This window comes from Vanessa atalanta, chromosome 23, assembly GCF_905147765.1.
Source record: "Vanessa atalanta chromosome 23, ilVanAtal1.2, whole genome shotgun sequence".
NCBI classification, from domain to species: domain Eukaryota; kingdom Metazoa; phylum Arthropoda; class Insecta; order Lepidoptera; family Nymphalidae; genus Vanessa; species Vanessa atalanta.
This window is the reverse complement of record NC_061893.1, coordinates 2,447,013-2,465,509: the sequence shown is the minus strand read 5'-3', so window position 1 is coordinate 2,465,509 and position 18,497 is coordinate 2,447,013. Positions and strand designations below refer to the sequence as shown.

The window sequence follows — 18,497 nt, the reverse complement described above, 5'->3', positions numbered from 1 at the left end:
CATGTTTTGTCCTTTTCTTGTATATATTGTTGTGTAAGCGAGAGCGAGACAAAACATGTATTGGTAAATCATTTGCTACTTGTTTATTTCAGGAGCAAATGCGTAATTGTATATAATATTTAATTTTAATTTTTAATATATTATTAATGGCTTCAATATGTATTGGATGCCTATTTAAGTTTTTTTTTTAAATAATAAGTCCGATGTGGCGAAGATGTTTTCTATTTAGTTCTACGTTAGATTTACGTTTGTTATACGTTTTTCTAGATATTTAATATTCACATGTATATAGTAGATAGTACAAAAATATTAAACGAAAACTGAGTTTGAAAACAACTTGTGATTTTATTTTAAATAATTATGCTATTTATAAAGTATTTAATGGTTTAAAGCTATTTATATAGCTTGAAGTTCTTCAAGGTGTTTCTTGTAGTAGTCCACAAGTGGAAGGCATCGGAATATTACTGTAAATAAAGGAATAAATTAACTATTACTTGGTAGTAGTAGATAAAACATGGGTATTTGACAAAATTAGGTGTGATTTTTTTTTTGTCATGTCTAATTGGTTTTTAATAAATTTTGACAATTGTGATAATCAAAGTGAAATCTACCAATAACTTGAAAGTAAATAACTTCACTTAATTAGAACCGGCGATAGAAACACAAGAGGCTTTTTTTTGTAAATTTTTAAATTGTTTGATCGTAACGCAAATAAACTAAACTTTGTCATTTTATCGATTGCAGTGGCTAAAATAACCTTCAGGTGTAAATTAAATAAACATATTCGCGGATTAGGGTGCGCCCTCGAAACACCGCCCCTTTATCTACTACAAATAAAACTACTCCCCTCACCTCACCTCTTTATATCCCTGTTATAAGATGCCTTATAATTTTATGCGACATAATTAAATTAAAAAATATAGCCCAAAGAGCTTTGTGCAAGCCCGCCTGGGTAGGTAGTAAGTACCACCCACTTATCAGATATTCTACCGCCAAACAGCGGTACTTGTATTATTATGTTCCGGTTTGAAGGATGAGTGAGCCAGTGTAACTACAGGCACAATGGACATAACATCCGAGTTCCCAATGTTGGTGGTGTATTGACGATGTAAGGAAAGGTTAATATTTCTTACAGCGCCAATGTTTATGGGCGATGGTGACCCCTTACCACCAGGTGGCCCATTTTCTCGTCCGCCAACCCATATCATAAAAAAAAGATACTTAAATGGCTAGTTGAAGATAATTCAAACCAATCGAATTGAAATTACGATGTCTCAACTTGATTATACTAATATTTGAGCCACGGAAGACAACCAGTCATTTATAACTTCGAAGTTGTTATCTACAATTCACGATTTTTGTATCGTAAGACGATGTAGTGTATCGAAAGAGATGGTCAAGCCGATTGAATGAATCCACTGAAATCCACTGACATTTTCTCAGACAAACCATACAATAACGATATATTTTTCTTTGAAACAAAAGTTTTGATAATCGGGGTAATTCCTGACATTAACTTCAGTTTTGAACTTAATACTTTATACTTTTTTTTTAGCATTAGCAGCCTGTAAATTTTCCCACTGCTGGGCTAAAGGCCTCCTCTCCCTTTGAGGAGAAGGTTTACTTTATACGTACCAAATAGAAATACGACATCTGGTACAAATGTCACAAAGGTCCAGCGCCCTTCGTTCTCGATACGGAGACACAAATCTATGATAACGACCACAAAGCTGACGATGATATAGCCGAGTAAGTACCATAAATAGATCTGCAGTAATAACGAACTCTCCTGAAATATATTACGAAGTAACATTGTATCAATATTAATGTTGCATACAGGTAAAATTTGTATGTAGAAAGTAATCTATATCACTCCGAAACCAATAATCCAAGTCAAAAAATGTTTACACTGGTAGAAAGTTAAATTATTCCTGAGTAATATAGACTATAAATTATAATGATATCATGTAGTATTCTATATTAATATTATAACATTAGCAGCCTGTAAATTTCCCACTGCTGGGCTAAGGCCTCCTCTCCCTCTGAGGAGAAGGCATGGAGCGTGCGTGTTGGTGGAATACACATGTGGCAGAATTTCGTTGAAATTAGACACATGCTGGTTTCTTCACGATGTTTTCCTTCACCGCCGAGCACGAGATGAATTATAAACACAAATTAAGCACATGAAAATTCAGTGGTGCGTGCCTGGGTTTGAAACCGAAATCATCGGTTAACATGCACGTGTTCTAACCACTGGCCATCTCGGCTCTAATATTATAAATGCGAAAGTAACTCTGTCTTTTACGTTTTCACGGCCAAGCTACTCAACAGAATTTAATGAAATTGTAATGAAAATGTATTAGGCAAGCTTGAACACCAAGGAAGGACATAGGATTTATTTGTATAAGCCGCGGGCAACAACTAGTATTAAAATAAAATACTATCAACTTACAAAAATGGCACCTAATAGAAGCAATATGTTTGCAATTTTAAATAATGTAAGCAAGACATATTTCAGCGAATCCAAGTGATCTTTCATCTCACAGCATGGTTCCAATGTTTTGTCACTAAACACCAAGTCTAGGATGCATGACATCTGAAAAAAATCAATTGTTTTTCTTAGAACTTTATATATTGGTTCCACAATCCAAAATTCTGCTTTCTATTAAGATTGTTGTCATTTTTGTATGTGTGATGAAAAAGGATCTTCTTATATATTGGGTATTTCTGGCAAGTAGTTAACTATTTAGTAGTGTTAACTATGACAATAACTCGGAAGTCACGTAAATTCTAACTGATTTACTATATCGTCAGATAAAGCAGAAATAGAGAGTGCACTTGTGATATAATAAATATATGTCTTATGCTGATGGTTTGCTTGTGAATTGCAGTCGTGGCCAAAATAATAGTTTAAGGAAGCATCTTTCTGTTACATTTTACTTTGGGTTGCTCATTTACATATAAGAAGAGTAGCAAAGCCCCAAAATAATTAAGGAATTACAAATATTCTGATTTTCCACTCCTTTGCAGCACATAAGTGGTGTTAGGAGTGGGGACGACAATAGCCCAAAGGATCGGGATCGCTAGGCGGCCCGTAAACCATTGCCATAGACGCTAGTAACAATTATTTTGTAATAATTGATATAATAAAATTTAATGTGAAATTTATGTAAAATATTTAAAAATTCTTTCATAATAGTTTTATGTTTATTTATTATTATTAAACTGAAGCAAGAACGATTGAATTATTTAATGACAAACATCCTGAAGACGTTCGGTTAATAACTATTCCAGATTATACAGTGAATTTAATAGTATGCTATACGAATAATTAAAAAATACGTTTGCAAAATAGTATATAATGTACTCTGAACTCTTACCAAACAAATGATGGATATAAGCGCTGCAGTGCTTCTCTCAGATAAGCAACAGCACGAATCGTCTTCACATTGTGTCAAAATCTGTATTTTATCCATAACAACTACATTCTTAGTACTGAAATTAATTTAATTGAAGTTATACACATTATAAGTACGTAACATTAGACTTATGATTTGGTAATCATTTCACGGAAGAGGTTTCAACTAAAGAGTATCTATGTAAGTACTAAGGTCAATAGAAGTCTACAATAAATAAATATATATATATATATATATGCCAAAAATAAGTTTTCAATTACTTATGTTTATACATTATACAATAATAGAGTCACTACGTATCCACCAGATCCTCTCTTTACCTGAATAGATTAGATCAACTCATTAACAATATTTTAATCGTATATTTTATTATATTAGTATCTTATATTGTATTTAGTTCAAGATAATTTTAGTTTCATTTTATATATAATGTATATCTAACGAGATATGTATATATATGTATGCTTGTTAGTTACCAGGTACTGTACATTATTTTATTTTAAATATATTATTATTTCACTGTAATTAATTCATATATTATGTTTACCCCTACCTCTTTCCATATCTGTTTCTTTCCTTTACCCTAAGGTTGCCTGGAAGAGATCGCTGTTTAGCGATAAGGCCGCCTCTTGTGAATCTTTGTTAAATGTATTTCAACTTTATGTTTACTGGTGTACAATAAAGGGTATTTTGATTTTGATTTGATTTGATTTATATCGTAGCAAGCAACAAAATTTAATTTTTTTCTTTACAACGTTTACCAAGTCGTACGCATTTTTTAAAAATTACCCATATAACCTCTTCAGAATATGTTATAGATTCAAGTAAGGCTGAAAAAACAAGTTTGTTTGTAAATGTCATTGCTTGAAATGATACTGACTTACCTAAATATCGTACTTTCTAAAGCTGGACGTACATACCTATCTGTATTAAGATTAAGTTAGTAATAAAATAAACCTTAAAAATGCGATGCTACTTATTATTGGTTATTCTGATTGTAGCGTGCTCTGCTGACGAGTCTTTTAAAGGTATTGCTTTTTCCAAACATTTTTTTTAGACTGATAGATCAGGTGTTTTCTTTGTTTAATTTTATAACTCGCTTTCTGGTTGTTTTCAGACAAACAAACAATACGAGCTAAATTAAAGGAAAATAGTATTCTAGCTCAAGATATTGTAAGTTACACTGAAGATAAGAATATCGAATACGTCGTGGAAAAGATTGAATTATTAACAGCCCCAGAGGAAAAATCTCTAAAAGAAAACACAGCTACTAAAAACGCTGAACCTAATTACGATGAAACGGTAAAAAAATTGGAAGATCTGATCGATTTACTAAAAATTCCGAAAAATGTTCACAAATTTTTCAATATAACAGGCGTACGTAGAGTCATTACTCCAATAGTAGGCATCAATAGTGAACGAGTACAGAAGCAAATATTAATTATAATAAAAATGTTGTTTAATGTCGCACCTGCTCGGACCACTGCACTTATTCCAATTAGTATAGTGGACAAACTTCTAGATATATTTGAACACGATAACAATTTAGCTCTAAAAACTCACGCTCTAGATATAATGTACGTTTGGTTACCGAATAATCCAAGGGTTCAAGCGCGTGTTATGAAATTGAAAGGTCTAGAACCTTTTTATGATCAAATATCAAAATTAGATGCAACTGTAATTTACACTTTGCTCGATCTTTTTAATAAAATCTTAGAAGAACATCTAACAGTACGAGATTATAATTCTCAGAAGAATAAAGATGTTCATACTAAAAGGAAACTTTATGAGAAAATTGGGCTTATTGAAAGAATGTCAACGCAAACAGTTTGTAATGGAATTTTAAACATATTTGAATTAATTTTGCCTTTAACTGATAATATGAATGAACGGGTTCCGAAAATAATAATAAACCTGATGAAGAACATTAAACCTTTTTGTTTGAAAAATTATAATAGAAAAACTCGAGCTCATAAAGTGTTTGAAGAGTTGAATGAATATTTTACAAACGCAGACACAATGGCCTTATTACACAAGCTTGGATTCAATTTGACGGAGGTGAGAACAATTTTAGAAGATTATTCTAAGAAGATAAATGATGATGTTAGGGATGAGTTTTGATTTCTATTAAGAGGAAGCAAAAATAAAGTAGAAAATGTTGTTATTCTACCAATAATACGTATTACAATAATGGTTCAAATGTTTTATTTTTATATAAAACCATAAAAAAATACATTTTAGAACATATTTTTTTTATTATTTCTTCAGAAGATTGATATAAAAATATCCTGCAAATGTTCCACTGCTGGTCTAAGGCTTCGTTTCCCTTGGGTTTCTAGATTCTTGCATTAAAGTAAAATGAGTTTTTACAATACTTCTTGTAAAGACTAGAATAGTGTTTCCAAAATAAATAAAAATGTATAGAATCCTTTTTTCAAATAAGTAGCAATGAGTTTTATGTTTGGGTGGTCACCGTTTTGTTTTATCTATTCACTTCTGAGTTTAGTAAATTGTGACTATTCCTTGCCTATCTTAGCTAAAATATAATTTTACGTTTATATTTCTAATATTTAAAAATCGGTATGGCTCGTGATTTCGTCTAGTTAGTTAAGATCCATACCATATGGCTCTTTACAGCATATGTATAATTTAATTGTTATTTTTCGAAGATATTACAGGTTTAAAATGTAGGGACAACGGTGTGTATTGTCTAATGCCAAAAAAGCTGAGAACTTTGTAAGACATTCTGTAGTATATTTAGTATCAGCATTGTACCCGTGCCGTGCCAAGCCAGGGCAAGTCGCTAGTATACTTTATACTAGTAGGTCGATGCATACCGTATTTTTTATGATCTGAATATAAAAAAATATTTCACAGAAACTAATAATTATAATAAACCTTAGGCTATATTACACCTTTATTTTATTCAAATTTAATTATATTCTTTATTAAACACAAAAAAAAAAACAGAAACGATAACAATATGTACGTTATACTAAAAATATAATTTCTTACAATATCTTAAGGCTAATGAAAATTTACAATGTCCAATAGACATGGCCAGTCACCTCGTCCAGGCGTTATAAAATGTAAATTAAAAATATCTATTAGATATTATTACAAACTATAATATCTCCCATGTAGTCCGATCTAACGTAACCGCGGAAACGCTACGTCTATTGTGCAATGAGGGGTCCGAAATATTTGCAACAATGAAGTTGAGCGCATCGTCTATTGTTGTCGCTTGATTTATAGTTCAATGTTGTCTGGTGTGATGTTTAATTTAAAATATACGTAATTGATGTGAACTTCGCAATAGTTATATCATTACGGATTACAAGCTTATGGTCGTTTTATTGTTTCAATTGCTTGATATGTATGTATATATATCACTTCGGTTAAATTTAATAGAAGCTCACAATTAGATGGTTGGAGTATGTTAAATATCTCTGGTAGCAAGTAAAGCTCTTGCTTGCGCTAATCGCTTTCCTAGTGGATTATGAGTGAGCACCAGAGGAGCAGAGCAAGGGCTTGCGTTTGCGTTGGCGCACACTTTTAAGTACCATGTTAATTACTGTCTTTACCATAGGGCACATGGGGCACGTGCCCAGGGTCCCCATCCTGAGAGGGCCCCGAAGAACCATCAATTTACCAAATTGAACCAAATATCTAGCAAAAGGGCCCTAAATTCATGGGTGCCCAAGGGCAGCAGCACAGCTTGAGACGGCTCTGACCATGTTTCCTTTCTAGTACTCTATTCTTTAAAATTATTTGGCTTATATATGGCCCAATCTTAGGACTATATCTCTCTTATAAATATAAATTGGGTAGGGCTTTCAAGCACTTAACAATCGTAATTTTACAAGATGTCTTATAAAATTTCTACTGGTTCAGAATGTTGAATGTTCTAAATCAACCAGAACCGACATTATAATTTAATAAGGTAAGTAAATTACATTGCATATAGTAATAAAAAAAACAGCAACGATTGTCTATTGTTTTTTCAAAAGTTGCAGAATTATTTTTAGCTAATATAGTACCTACCTAGAATTTATAGTATTCCTAATTCAAATCGGAAGTAACAAAAAGTGCAAACCCGTCCCTAAGAATTTAGCCAATGAAATGTTAATAAATCGATTTGTGGCCACAGATTCAATAGTGACAATAATGCATGTGATCATTAGCGTGATGACAAATGGCGCGCGATGGGTGGTCGCCATTTTGTTTTTTCTATTCGCGGGTGTGGGGCTGAGAAGCACCACGGCAATAGCAATAAAATTTAATTAACTATACACATACAACGATGTAAAATAGGTATTATTTAAAACGCGTTTATAATAAAATAATGAGTATTTATGTAATACGAAAATTTAAGGAAATTAATTTGCTTTCTCTCACTCTCCGAATTTAGCCACATTTTGTTTTAAATAGATGCTATCACTACAATATCAGCATGTAAGTCTTACATGCTTATATTGTTGTGATAGCATTTATCTCAAAATAACTATCTCTTAGAGCCGATGGTCATTGGTTAGTTACTAATAAGATACGATAGGAAACAAACTTTAAAAATAACTTAAATAAACTAACCCTATCGACATTATCCAAATGCCTAACTTTCCGTTAAGCGCATACTTATTACGAAATCTCCTGCTATAGGGTTGACAAATGAGAGCTCTCTGAAGTTTCGAGTCTTAAATCGTTATACCACAAAATATGGTTGAATTGAAGAGGGTTAGGTTGCATCATCGGGACAATTGATTTTTAAACAAATAGAACTAAGTGTAATATAACGTATATATTTGAAGACTCCGGAAAATTTATAATGAAAAAATTCATATAAGTCAAAGTTTTTAGAACTATTTTTTTTACGTATATTGAGCTAAAATATATAGGTGTATTCAGGACATGTTTATATACAAACTTAAAACCGCAGGTTCAAATGCCTGTAAGCAATTAGTTTTCATGTGCTTAACAATAAAAACATCGTGAGAAAACCTGCACGTGTTAGATTTCTTATAGAGACTTAATACATTATGTCAGGATATTTTAAGATAATTTCTTTATTATTTTACCATATTTTAGGGTAATAAGACAATGAAAGATTATATATGAAACACAAATATTTATTTATAATAGCTGCAGTAACCGTAATATTGTATCAATTAATAATTACAATAAAACCAATTACCTTAATCAAAATATACTTTATTCAAGTAGGCTTTTACAAGCACTTTTGAATCGTCTTTTAACAAACTATTTAAAGTTAAGCTACCACCGGTTCGGAATGTATATTCTACCGAAAAGAACCGGCAAGAAACTCAGTAGTTACTCTTTTTCAATATCCAAAAATACTTAAATGTTAGTTAAATACAATTATACTAATTTTGTATACATAATACTAACTTTGTATTTTAATAATTGCAAAAACACAATTCATTATATTCATAAATAATTTAACAAGCAATAACAATTATACTATATCACAAAATTATATCGTGCCTTAAATGTTAGCACCTTGCTGCTCCAGGATCAAAGTGAAAACTAAAAGTACCGAGCTTCTATCACTTATATAAGCCTCACTACAAATCACGTGACTCACAATAATGAACAGAAAAGTCAAAGTATAAAAAACCCTTAAACCGTCTTATTTAATATCATTTTTATTAACACAATTCAAAAATAACCGAAATTATTGTTATTACAGAATTGATTAAAACATACAATACATAGTGTAAGCCTTGTTTGTAATTGTCTAATTATTTATTTATTTCTTACTTAATCTGACACATGCTTAAGACGGTATTTAGGCACATGTGTAAAACCCAGACTAAAACAAATTATAATTCACTTTTCTCCTTAAATGGATATATGGCCTCTGTGAGGCTAACCTTATGACATTTTCAAGCTGTTATTTTTATTAGCTGTTAGTAAGTTAAGTTTAAGTTTGGTTAATTTTGGAATTTCATAAAGTATTTTCGCCTCATTTAGACCAACCCGTGTATCGACGACAAGCTAATAAAATTATTTTGATATAGTATAAAATAATATTATTGAAAATATGAAATGGCTTACAGATGAGTAAGAAATAATTTATTAATCATATTAATAAACAATATAATTTTGTTTCTACTTTTCAAAAACATTTAACAATATGGCAAAATATTTCGCGTGAATTTATGTTAGAAAATTGTATAACCTCGACACATTTATTCAACGAGGCCCACGGCGACACTTGTGCAATAGCAGCTGAATGGGGTCGTTAAGCCATTTCGACGTAACGAAGTTTTATAAAATGTATCGTTTCATAAATTTTGTGCTGGTTCGAAGATTGTGGTCTTATTAAATTTATATATAGAGATGATGATGAATGATATCTAAGTTCAAGAAATCTTAATCGAGGGCCGCTGATTTACTTGATTTCTGTGTATATTTTATTTGAATAAAACACGTACGAGTTTATCAAGGCTGAGAACCCGCTTGATGGAATGAGTAAAAAGTAATAAATTGTCTATGTCTATATCTCACTGTCTTTGATTAGAATTAGAAGACTATGAGTAGGGTATATGCTGGAGGAATCTGCATATGGAATGTTATATAAGACTCAATAAGGATAACCTGTGCACCCGCTAAGATGAGCCAAGCGAAACGCAAGGGCTTCGCTAAATTCACATGAGCTTAAGGTGATAAATGTATCCACTGTTTTCAAAATTACTTTTCAGTTATACAATTCTTCTTGTAGCAACGAAACGGCCAAGCCACATATTTTCACTGTGAGGTTTTGAAGTTAGGCCTTGTAGAGTTAAGGTGTCGAGTTAGAAGATTCTACATGAGATCTGATAACTTTTTGACAGTGCAAATTATATGATAGCGTCTTGGCAACAATGCACATGAAAATGTTTTTGGTGGGATTATATATTTCTTGGCTTCATTAAGTGCCAAACAAGCACAGACCAGTCTCATGTCGGATAGAGAAGACACAAAAGCGATGATGTGTTCAAGAGTACAGAATCGATTAAATTTTTTTAATATTTTATCATAACTTGATATTTTATTAGATTTGGTAAATTATCAAATCGTCAAAAGTATACAGAAATACTGTTTAACTTCTCTTTAAAATTAATCAAATAGATTAAGTTGAATAGTGGTCATTTATAGTACAAGCAGCGGATATTTTACAGTTTCTAAGATCTTCTTAGTTACATTAAATTCGCGATATTTTCATAGCTCTCGTTTTCTTTATAATTATTTCACTGCTCGCGCTGTTAAAATCTGGTTCCCTGTAGAAATGAGAGAGGCTTCCTTGAAGCTGGGTTTTGAGCTTCGTCTGTGAAAAATTAAAAAAAAATTTTAGATATTTTTTCTTTTATATATATCTCTCTTACTCTTACAATTTTAATCTTATATATTTTTTTGCAAATGAGCCTCCTGATTGTAAATGGTCACCACCGCCCATAGACAATGGATGTAAGAAATGTTAACCATCTTGTACTTTTGAATATTCTATAGGTTGATTGGTAAAGAATGTCTTGAATTCGGTATGTATGAATGTACTAAACACTATACCTATTACCACTAAGACTCATAATTGTTCCTTTAAAATATTTTAACGTACTACACTTCTCCAATCTATGGAAAAACTCTTACAATAAAAAACATTTCCATTGAATCAAGGTTAGTACAAACGACTCTCAAAAAAAATATACTGTGTGGGATATTTTTAAAAGTTACACTTACAAGTGGCAAATCCAAAAGGTTGACTAAATAAACACAAATATCGAATCAAATCGATCACTTTTTAGGCGTAAACCGTAAAATAAAAAAATCGCCATCTTTTATACAAATGTCAGTGTCATACGCGCGCATTTCATACCTGTATTCCTATAACCTGTGCCGTATCGAATTTGCGCAAAAATCTACTTAAAGCACTCCGTGAGAATAATATTGTAACTTTTTTTACGTTTTCGAGTCATGAATGAGCACTTTGACGTAATGACCGCAGTAAAGAGAGCTATTTGTATTGTAAACGCAATCCTTATATATAATAATCCTTGACTCCATTTAGATTAGGGTGTTCATAATCATTTAATTTCCGGGAAATAATCGTGACTTTTGGATTTCATATTAGTTTTAATGGAATTGAATACGTTTAGTAATGTTTTTTAAAGCTATTAAAATATTAATTTATTTAAAGGCAATTTAACAAAACTTGTTAAAATAATAGAAATAAAAATAAATGGACTATTCAACAGAAAAATACATAACTGTCCATTTCGCTCGACACAAATAGAATTTTAGTAAAAATAAATCATTTTCTCAATCAACTTTTAGAAATCAGCCGTTTGAGCATGATTGAGTTAGAAGATCATCTAAACCCACGAACTTGCACATTACGTCAAATATACATAATACGTATTACATAAAATTTCATTAATAATGGTCACCCTATAACAAGAAAAAGTACAGTGGCCAGGTAATAAAAAAAATAAAAGCGAAGGCGTGATGACCCACCTGATGCTAGTTCCCATGGCTACTGACTATTTGTAAAGGTTAATTTATGGTCATGAGATCATAGAAATTATTTGTGAAGTTCAATTGACTGCAAAATAAAATTGTATTATTTGTGCTAAAGTTAAATAAAATAACGATATTTTTTATTTAAAGTAGGTATATTTAATTAAATCAAGTGTATAGTACGCAAGAAGATCCTTAGAGAAAGGACGGGGCTTATAAACTTAATACATACACGTAATTATTTATATACACTAAGTAAATACATTTTTTTTTCAGCAATATCACAGACAAAAAATAGTATATTGCCGGTCCATAAGTTTTTAACTAAATATTAAAAAAGTAAACTTCTAACTCGAAATAAAGTTGATTAATGATTAATGTTCTTCCTTTTTTCATCACTACTTAGTTAGCCCAAAAATTAGATGTTCCTAATTTAAATCTATAATAATATAAACATTGTAAAATGAGATAAAACATGAAGTTATCTATATCAACGGACTTGACATTTAATTGGCGGTTATGCGATCAACTCCATCATGTATACAGGTCATACTGTGCGCGCATCAGAAAAAAAACAAAAAAATTTTGTAACGCGTCAAACGAAGTAAAATTAAAAAAAAAGCGAATTTGTCTATAGCAAACAATAAATATTTACTCTGTATCATTAATATTGTCAAAAAAAATTCATTCAACCCGCGAGTCACCTGCTTATAAAGGTCCGAAATATGTTTTTATCCGAATAACAAACCAATAAATCCGATATGCGCTATAAATTATCTATTCAGCAAATTTGTAGGATTCGTAGGCGGGTTATGATACAATGCACGGATTTTTAACTTTCCCATGAGTTTTTGGTGACAAAAACATTTGATTTTTTAGTTGGTAACTCAGTCACACCCTTTTCGTAGTTTGTGTATAGTGACCAAGTTTTTACAAAAAAGATTTTGAATTTATACCAACGCTTATGGATATTTTAATACGCAGATAAAATGAGGTCGAGGCTATGAAGTAATGTAGAATCGTATACTTGTCGAAATTTTACTCTTAATATACAAATTATAGTTATTTTGTAACTAGAAATGTAGAAAAGCAAATTGACCATCTGGTGGAAATTGGTCAACTTCACTCTGCAATAAATATAAGATATTCTAATAACACTGCACCACCAACAATAGGATCTAAGATGTGACTGAGATTCCATTGGTCTTTTTTTATTTTTTTATAGGTTGGCGGCCAAACATATGGGTTACCACCGAACATAAACAAGGGCACTGTAAGAAATATTAACCATTTCTTACATCGCCACTACGCCACCAACCTTGGGCACTAAGATGTTATGTCCCCTGTGCCTTGCTCACTTACCCTTTAAACTGGAACACAACAATACTGAGTACTGTTGTTTGGCGATAGAATGTCTGATGAGTGGGTGGTACCTACTTAGACGGGCTCGAGTATATACACGGTAAGCGGTATAAAACCAAAGGCGGTGGTAGACAAAGTGAAACCCCAAGTAAATTATTTCTAATAATAGTTTCAATGCGATGTAAAAGTCCGGTCTTGACTCGTTAACCTACTGTCTTCTACTGTACAAAGTTTTGACTCGAAGAGAAAAAGTGCATTTCGTTAGTTATAATACCTATTTTTTATTTATTTGGGTCCAATTACATTTATTTCGAAAAAATTACAAGTCAGTAACGAGTCTTAATTAAAAAATAAATTAAGTTTAACAAGACTTACTATCCAAAAATAAAGGAAAATGTAACACACAAACACCATTAATTAACACAAACATAATAACTATATTCGATTTACAAATAGAAACGAAAAAACCTATACAGACATATTCTGAAATGTGTATTTGTTGAAATTAAACATCAAGTAACCTCTAATTTATGGTTTTATTATGTCTGGCAATAATTGTTACTGTTTTCTAAATCTTCGCAAGAAGAACGAAGAATTATACTATTCTATTATTGAAACGTTATATAAATTATTTAAATTGATAAGAATATTTTTTTTTCTGTCAGCTATCCAGAAATTATATTATTACATTAGACTATAAAGACGTCAAGCTGATAGTAACGACAACACCTCAGTGTAAAGTTGTAAACTAAGAAATCGCAAATTGACACAAATTGCGGAATCACGCTGGGAAGCATTACAACGGACTTCCGTTTTTTTTTAAATCACATCGTTTAATGGACGTGGGAAACGGTCTAATTTGCCTTTTAATGTTATTTATTATCTGTCAGATGTCATAGATTAAGGGCTGATGTGGGCTTAGAGTGGAAAATTAAGTTCTTAACCTTTAATATGTCTCATATTTTTACATAAAAAAATATATTATTAAAGTTCTGCCGGAAATGCTTTCTACAAGAATCTATAACGGTACGTAGTATACTTGAAAAGGAAAATCTTTTATGTAAAGATATTTCAGCAACATTTAAATTATATTTTGGATTACTTCTATAAATTTGTCACCAATTAAATAAAAATGATTAATTATAAAACCGTTTTATTGTTAACATTACGCCTTATTCAATTCTTAAAATTCTTTTTAAATCGCAAGTGTTCGACACAATGACACAGAGTCAAAATATTTAAGTATATATAATTGTTTATCTGTGCCCATTCAGAACACCGGAAGTCCGTACTTCAATAACATTTTGCTTGCGTAATTTTTTTTTCAATTTTATAAGTTGAATGATGTATCGATGTCTACAAAGGGCCTTTAAAGTAATTTCTTTATAAAAGTATAATGATTTTTTGGACTTTTAATTTTTATACGTCTTCAATTATATAGGTAAGTTCCGTTATCGAATGGATTGTTGAGAACGCCCATAAATGAAACATTTTCTGTACAAAGATATAAATTAAAGTTTATACTTTATAAAAAATATAAATGCTTTGTTAAATGGTGAGCAACAAAATACATACACGACCTTTTTTTAATTTATAATGGAAGTAAGGTTAAGCTATTAGTATTAAATAATTTCATTCATTAATATATTTTGATATGACAAAACAAACTAGTTGTAAAATATTACGACAAAATCAATTATATTTACAAATAAATCAAATCAGTAGGTACAATTATTTTCTTAGCGTTAAACACATTTATCCCAATGCTATTTATAGTTAATTTAAAATATAAATGTTCTGCGAAATTATAATGTACTGAAGCGAAATTATTTAAAATTAAAGACAAGCAAACCTTTTTAGTAAATATATAATTACTTAGATGTAGGAATTTATATTAGCCCGTCTGCAATATTTAATATTGTTATAATTATGTTTCATAAAAAATAATTTCATAATGCTTAAAATAAAATAAATAATTTTGTAATCAGTCCTTAAGTATCTTTTTGGTTTGAAAGTAATCCCATTAGCCAAATCTACCATTCAAGTGTAACTACAGGCACAAGGGAAATACCATGTTAGTTCCCAGGTGAGGCTTTGAAGATATAGGGAATGATTGATATTTCTAAAAGCACCAAGGTCAATGGACGGTGGTGACCGCTCACCATCCGCCTCCATATTTCATAAAAATATTACGAACAAAAATATCAAACGGAAAGAACTTACTTATTAAAAAATTAAGCTCAACTGAAAATGAACTTAGAAATTGTTTTAACGTCATAAGAATAAAGTTTTAAAACTTCTTTAAAATCTTTACCGCCTTTTTTCACGAGTTAGGTTTTTATAGAGCGACCCGGCGAATGAGGCTTCTTGACCCAAGTCAATGACTGGTCAAGTACGAAAGGATTATGTTAAGCTTGTTACTTTCCTAAAGAACCTTTTATAAATAATTACTAGTATTCGCTGAGAAATTCGACCGTAAATGTTATATAAAATTATATATATCGGAGCGTGGTTACTTTAGTTGTTGATTTGGATAATTAATGAATCGAATATTTGGCAATAATGTTTGATGGCTGATTTACTTATAAGAGCGGGTCACCCCGAATGGAGTTGTAAGTGTCATGGCAACGCGAGTCGTTATGTTTTGACAAGCTTCTCGAATGCGATGGTTGCTTGCAAACCCATTTGCTCTTAATCGAGATGAATTATTGTAATCCTTTGATATTATTGTGGTGTACGATTATTGAATCAATGAATACAGTGATTAGACGATATTAAATACCTTTTATTTTATGAATATCTCCATTGCACGCCCACATAGTCTTACAACAAATGTCGGATCAATCCCCGAACCCAATTGTTTGGCATCCTGCTTCTCCGACATATATGAGTTCTTTTTCGAATATTCTTTCTCCAATTATTTCAATTGGTAAAACTGAATTATTAATGATATTAATAATTCAATGGCCGCAATATTATTGAGCAGAAATGGTTCACTGTGGTGACTAAAATACGTAGATCTTTATATAAGTGCATGGGTTCAAATTCAACTTGTGCTCGGCAAAGAGAGGAAATTTATGAGGGAATCTGCAAGTGTCGAATGAAAATCTGCCACCTGTAGCTTACTATTTTCACCCAAAAAAGAAAAGGCCTTAGTCCAGCAGAGAGACTTTTACAGTCTGTAAGAAACATTTACTTTTTACAAAAAATGACTATTTAATATTATATCTATTTAACATGTACCTACCCTAAGTTCCTCTTAGTATTTTCTAAGTTTCGTGTCTCCTTGTTTTAAACTTCCAAGGAAGTCCTAATAAGATCTGTTTTAAAAATATATAATTTTAATACATAACCTTAAAATTATTTAACATATACGAGCAATGATTTCGTAAGACGGGACTAGTAAACAATTTAGGTAATATAAAATCTTTGAGCGGAATCGAATCCACATCGTGACTCTGGCGGCAAAGGAACTTGTTCTTCTAAGTCAAATTGTAAGTAAAATTTATATAAAAAAGGAAACAAACTTATTATTTATAAATATATATTTATTATTTAGTTATTATTTCTATTTACTTATAAAAATACTCTTTGCACACAATCCTTTTTACATACAATTTTCTTAAAACTACATATTTTATCACGATCTTGACTTATATAAGAAATATACACGTCAAAAAAAAATAAACCACAAATTGAAAACAAAAACGTTTATGACCAAAAACATTGATTCAATTAAAAAATACATTTTTTTTTCTGATGTAATAATGTATTAAGTAACTAATATCCGTACAAATAAGGGAAGCCGTTAACATGAGGAATTGCAGATAAAGGGACGAAGACGGGCATCATTCTTTCAGCATGGAGGTAATGTGTTCTCGTATGTTTTTTTAAATGATCTCGCCTGCCAAACTTTTTTCCGCAAGTGGAACACGGATACGGACGAACTCCTGAATGTATCCGTCTATGCCTCGTCAACTCTTCGTTTCTCGTGAACGTCTTACCACAGTTCTTCTCTTCGCATTTAAATGGCCTCTCGCCAGTATGGATTCGTATATGTCCTTTCAACTGGCCGTTGTTGGAAAAACCGACGTTGCAATGTGGACATTTATACTTTTTTGGTCTTTGCTTTCTCGCGTTCAATAGCTTAGCTTCGTTTTCTTGCTGTAATATTCTCGCGTATTCCAATTCCATTGCATAGCCTTGAGCTAAAGATTCTAAGAGGAGAGGATCAGTTGGCGGTATACCTAACGTTTGTGCGATATCTGCAGATAAGTAATCAGGTATAAAACCTTGATTGTAGATGTTTGGCGGCACAATGCTCGGTGCTAATGTGATTTGAGTTTGTACATTTTCTACGGGTGTCTTGACAATATTTTCACGTCCTTCGCTTTTTACTTTCTCTGGCTCTTGTAACAATCTGTCACAACATAAACTTAGACTTGCAACTGGGGAATTGGAAACGTCTAAAGGCCCATGAATAGGGTTCATGTCGACTTTTTTATCGTCATCATTATCTAACGTCGTCGTAGATACAGTCGCATCTTGGTAATTATTATTATCATTCTTTTTGAATGCTCCACGAATTTTTCTTAAGCGACTTTCTCGTTTCTCTTCTTTTAATTTTTTAAGTTCCGCCTCCTTTGTAACATTTTTTTCACTTGTTTCAGGTTTTTCAGTACTTTTATTATCACTCACATCCCACGGCCTGAAAAGCCTTGAATATTTTTTTTGTACAGATAACATTTTCACCTAAAGTATAAAGATGATTTCACACACGACTGTTGTAACCGACTGGGACCCTTTCTCATTTCAACAACTTTTATATACATTCCTTCAACAATAAATTTAATAAAATCGCCCAAAAGTAGAGGGATACTGATGCCATTGAATGGACGAAAGAGACGAAATATTTTTCAATTGTTGCACACTTGAATTTCGCCTCGGATCTTTCGATATATGAACAGTTTTGATTTGAACTATAAAGGACCTTAAACTGTTACTGTTAAGGTTTATTTTTGTAAATAACTATATTGTTAGTTAGTGTACTCAAATCGATATAGGTGTCATAGTCTTTGAGATAGGGGTGTGTAATGTTATTTATGTTGATTTTTGTGCGTCGTCCGGAGGCGGGCTCAGGGGCAGAGCGTTATGCTTGAGTGGTCGCGGCCCTCGCAGCTGCTAGCTTGTTTGTTTTAATGG

The 18,497-nt window shown here is 31.5% G+C and overlaps 3 protein-coding genes across 3 annotated transcripts; 1 reads left to right on the top strand and 2 right to left on the bottom strand.

Annotated features, from left to right (window-relative positions):
• Positions 1-396: 396 nt before the first annotated feature.
• Positions 397-3,530, bottom strand: LOC125072958. The gene is made up of 4 exons (XM_047683594.1): positions 3,381-3,530; positions 2,453-2,596; positions 1,636-1,789; positions 397-464 (listed from the first exon to the last, which is right to left on the bottom strand). The coding sequence occupies exons 1-4, from the start codon at positions 3,474-3,476 to the stop codon at positions 397-399; spliced, it is 462 nt and encodes a 153-aa protein (XP_047539550.1). The 5' UTR covers positions 3,477-3,530.
• Positions 3,531-4,383: 853 nt separating this feature from the next.
• On the top strand, positions 4,384-5,540 carry LOC125072957. Its single transcript, XM_047683593.1, has 2 exons — positions 4,384-4,447; positions 4,537-5,540. Exons 1-2 carry the CDS (start codon positions 4,384-4,386, stop codon positions 5,538-5,540), a joined length of 1,068 nt encoding a protein of 355 aa, XP_047539549.1.
• An 11,535-nt stretch (positions 5,541-17,075) lies between these two features.
• LOC125073210 (zinc finger protein 148) lies at positions 17,076-18,041 on the bottom strand. Its single transcript, XM_047683949.1, has one exon. The coding sequence runs from the start codon at positions 18,039-18,041 to the stop codon at positions 17,076-17,078; it is 966 nt and encodes a 321-aa protein (XP_047539905.1).
• Positions 18,042-18,497: the final 456 nt, after the last annotated feature.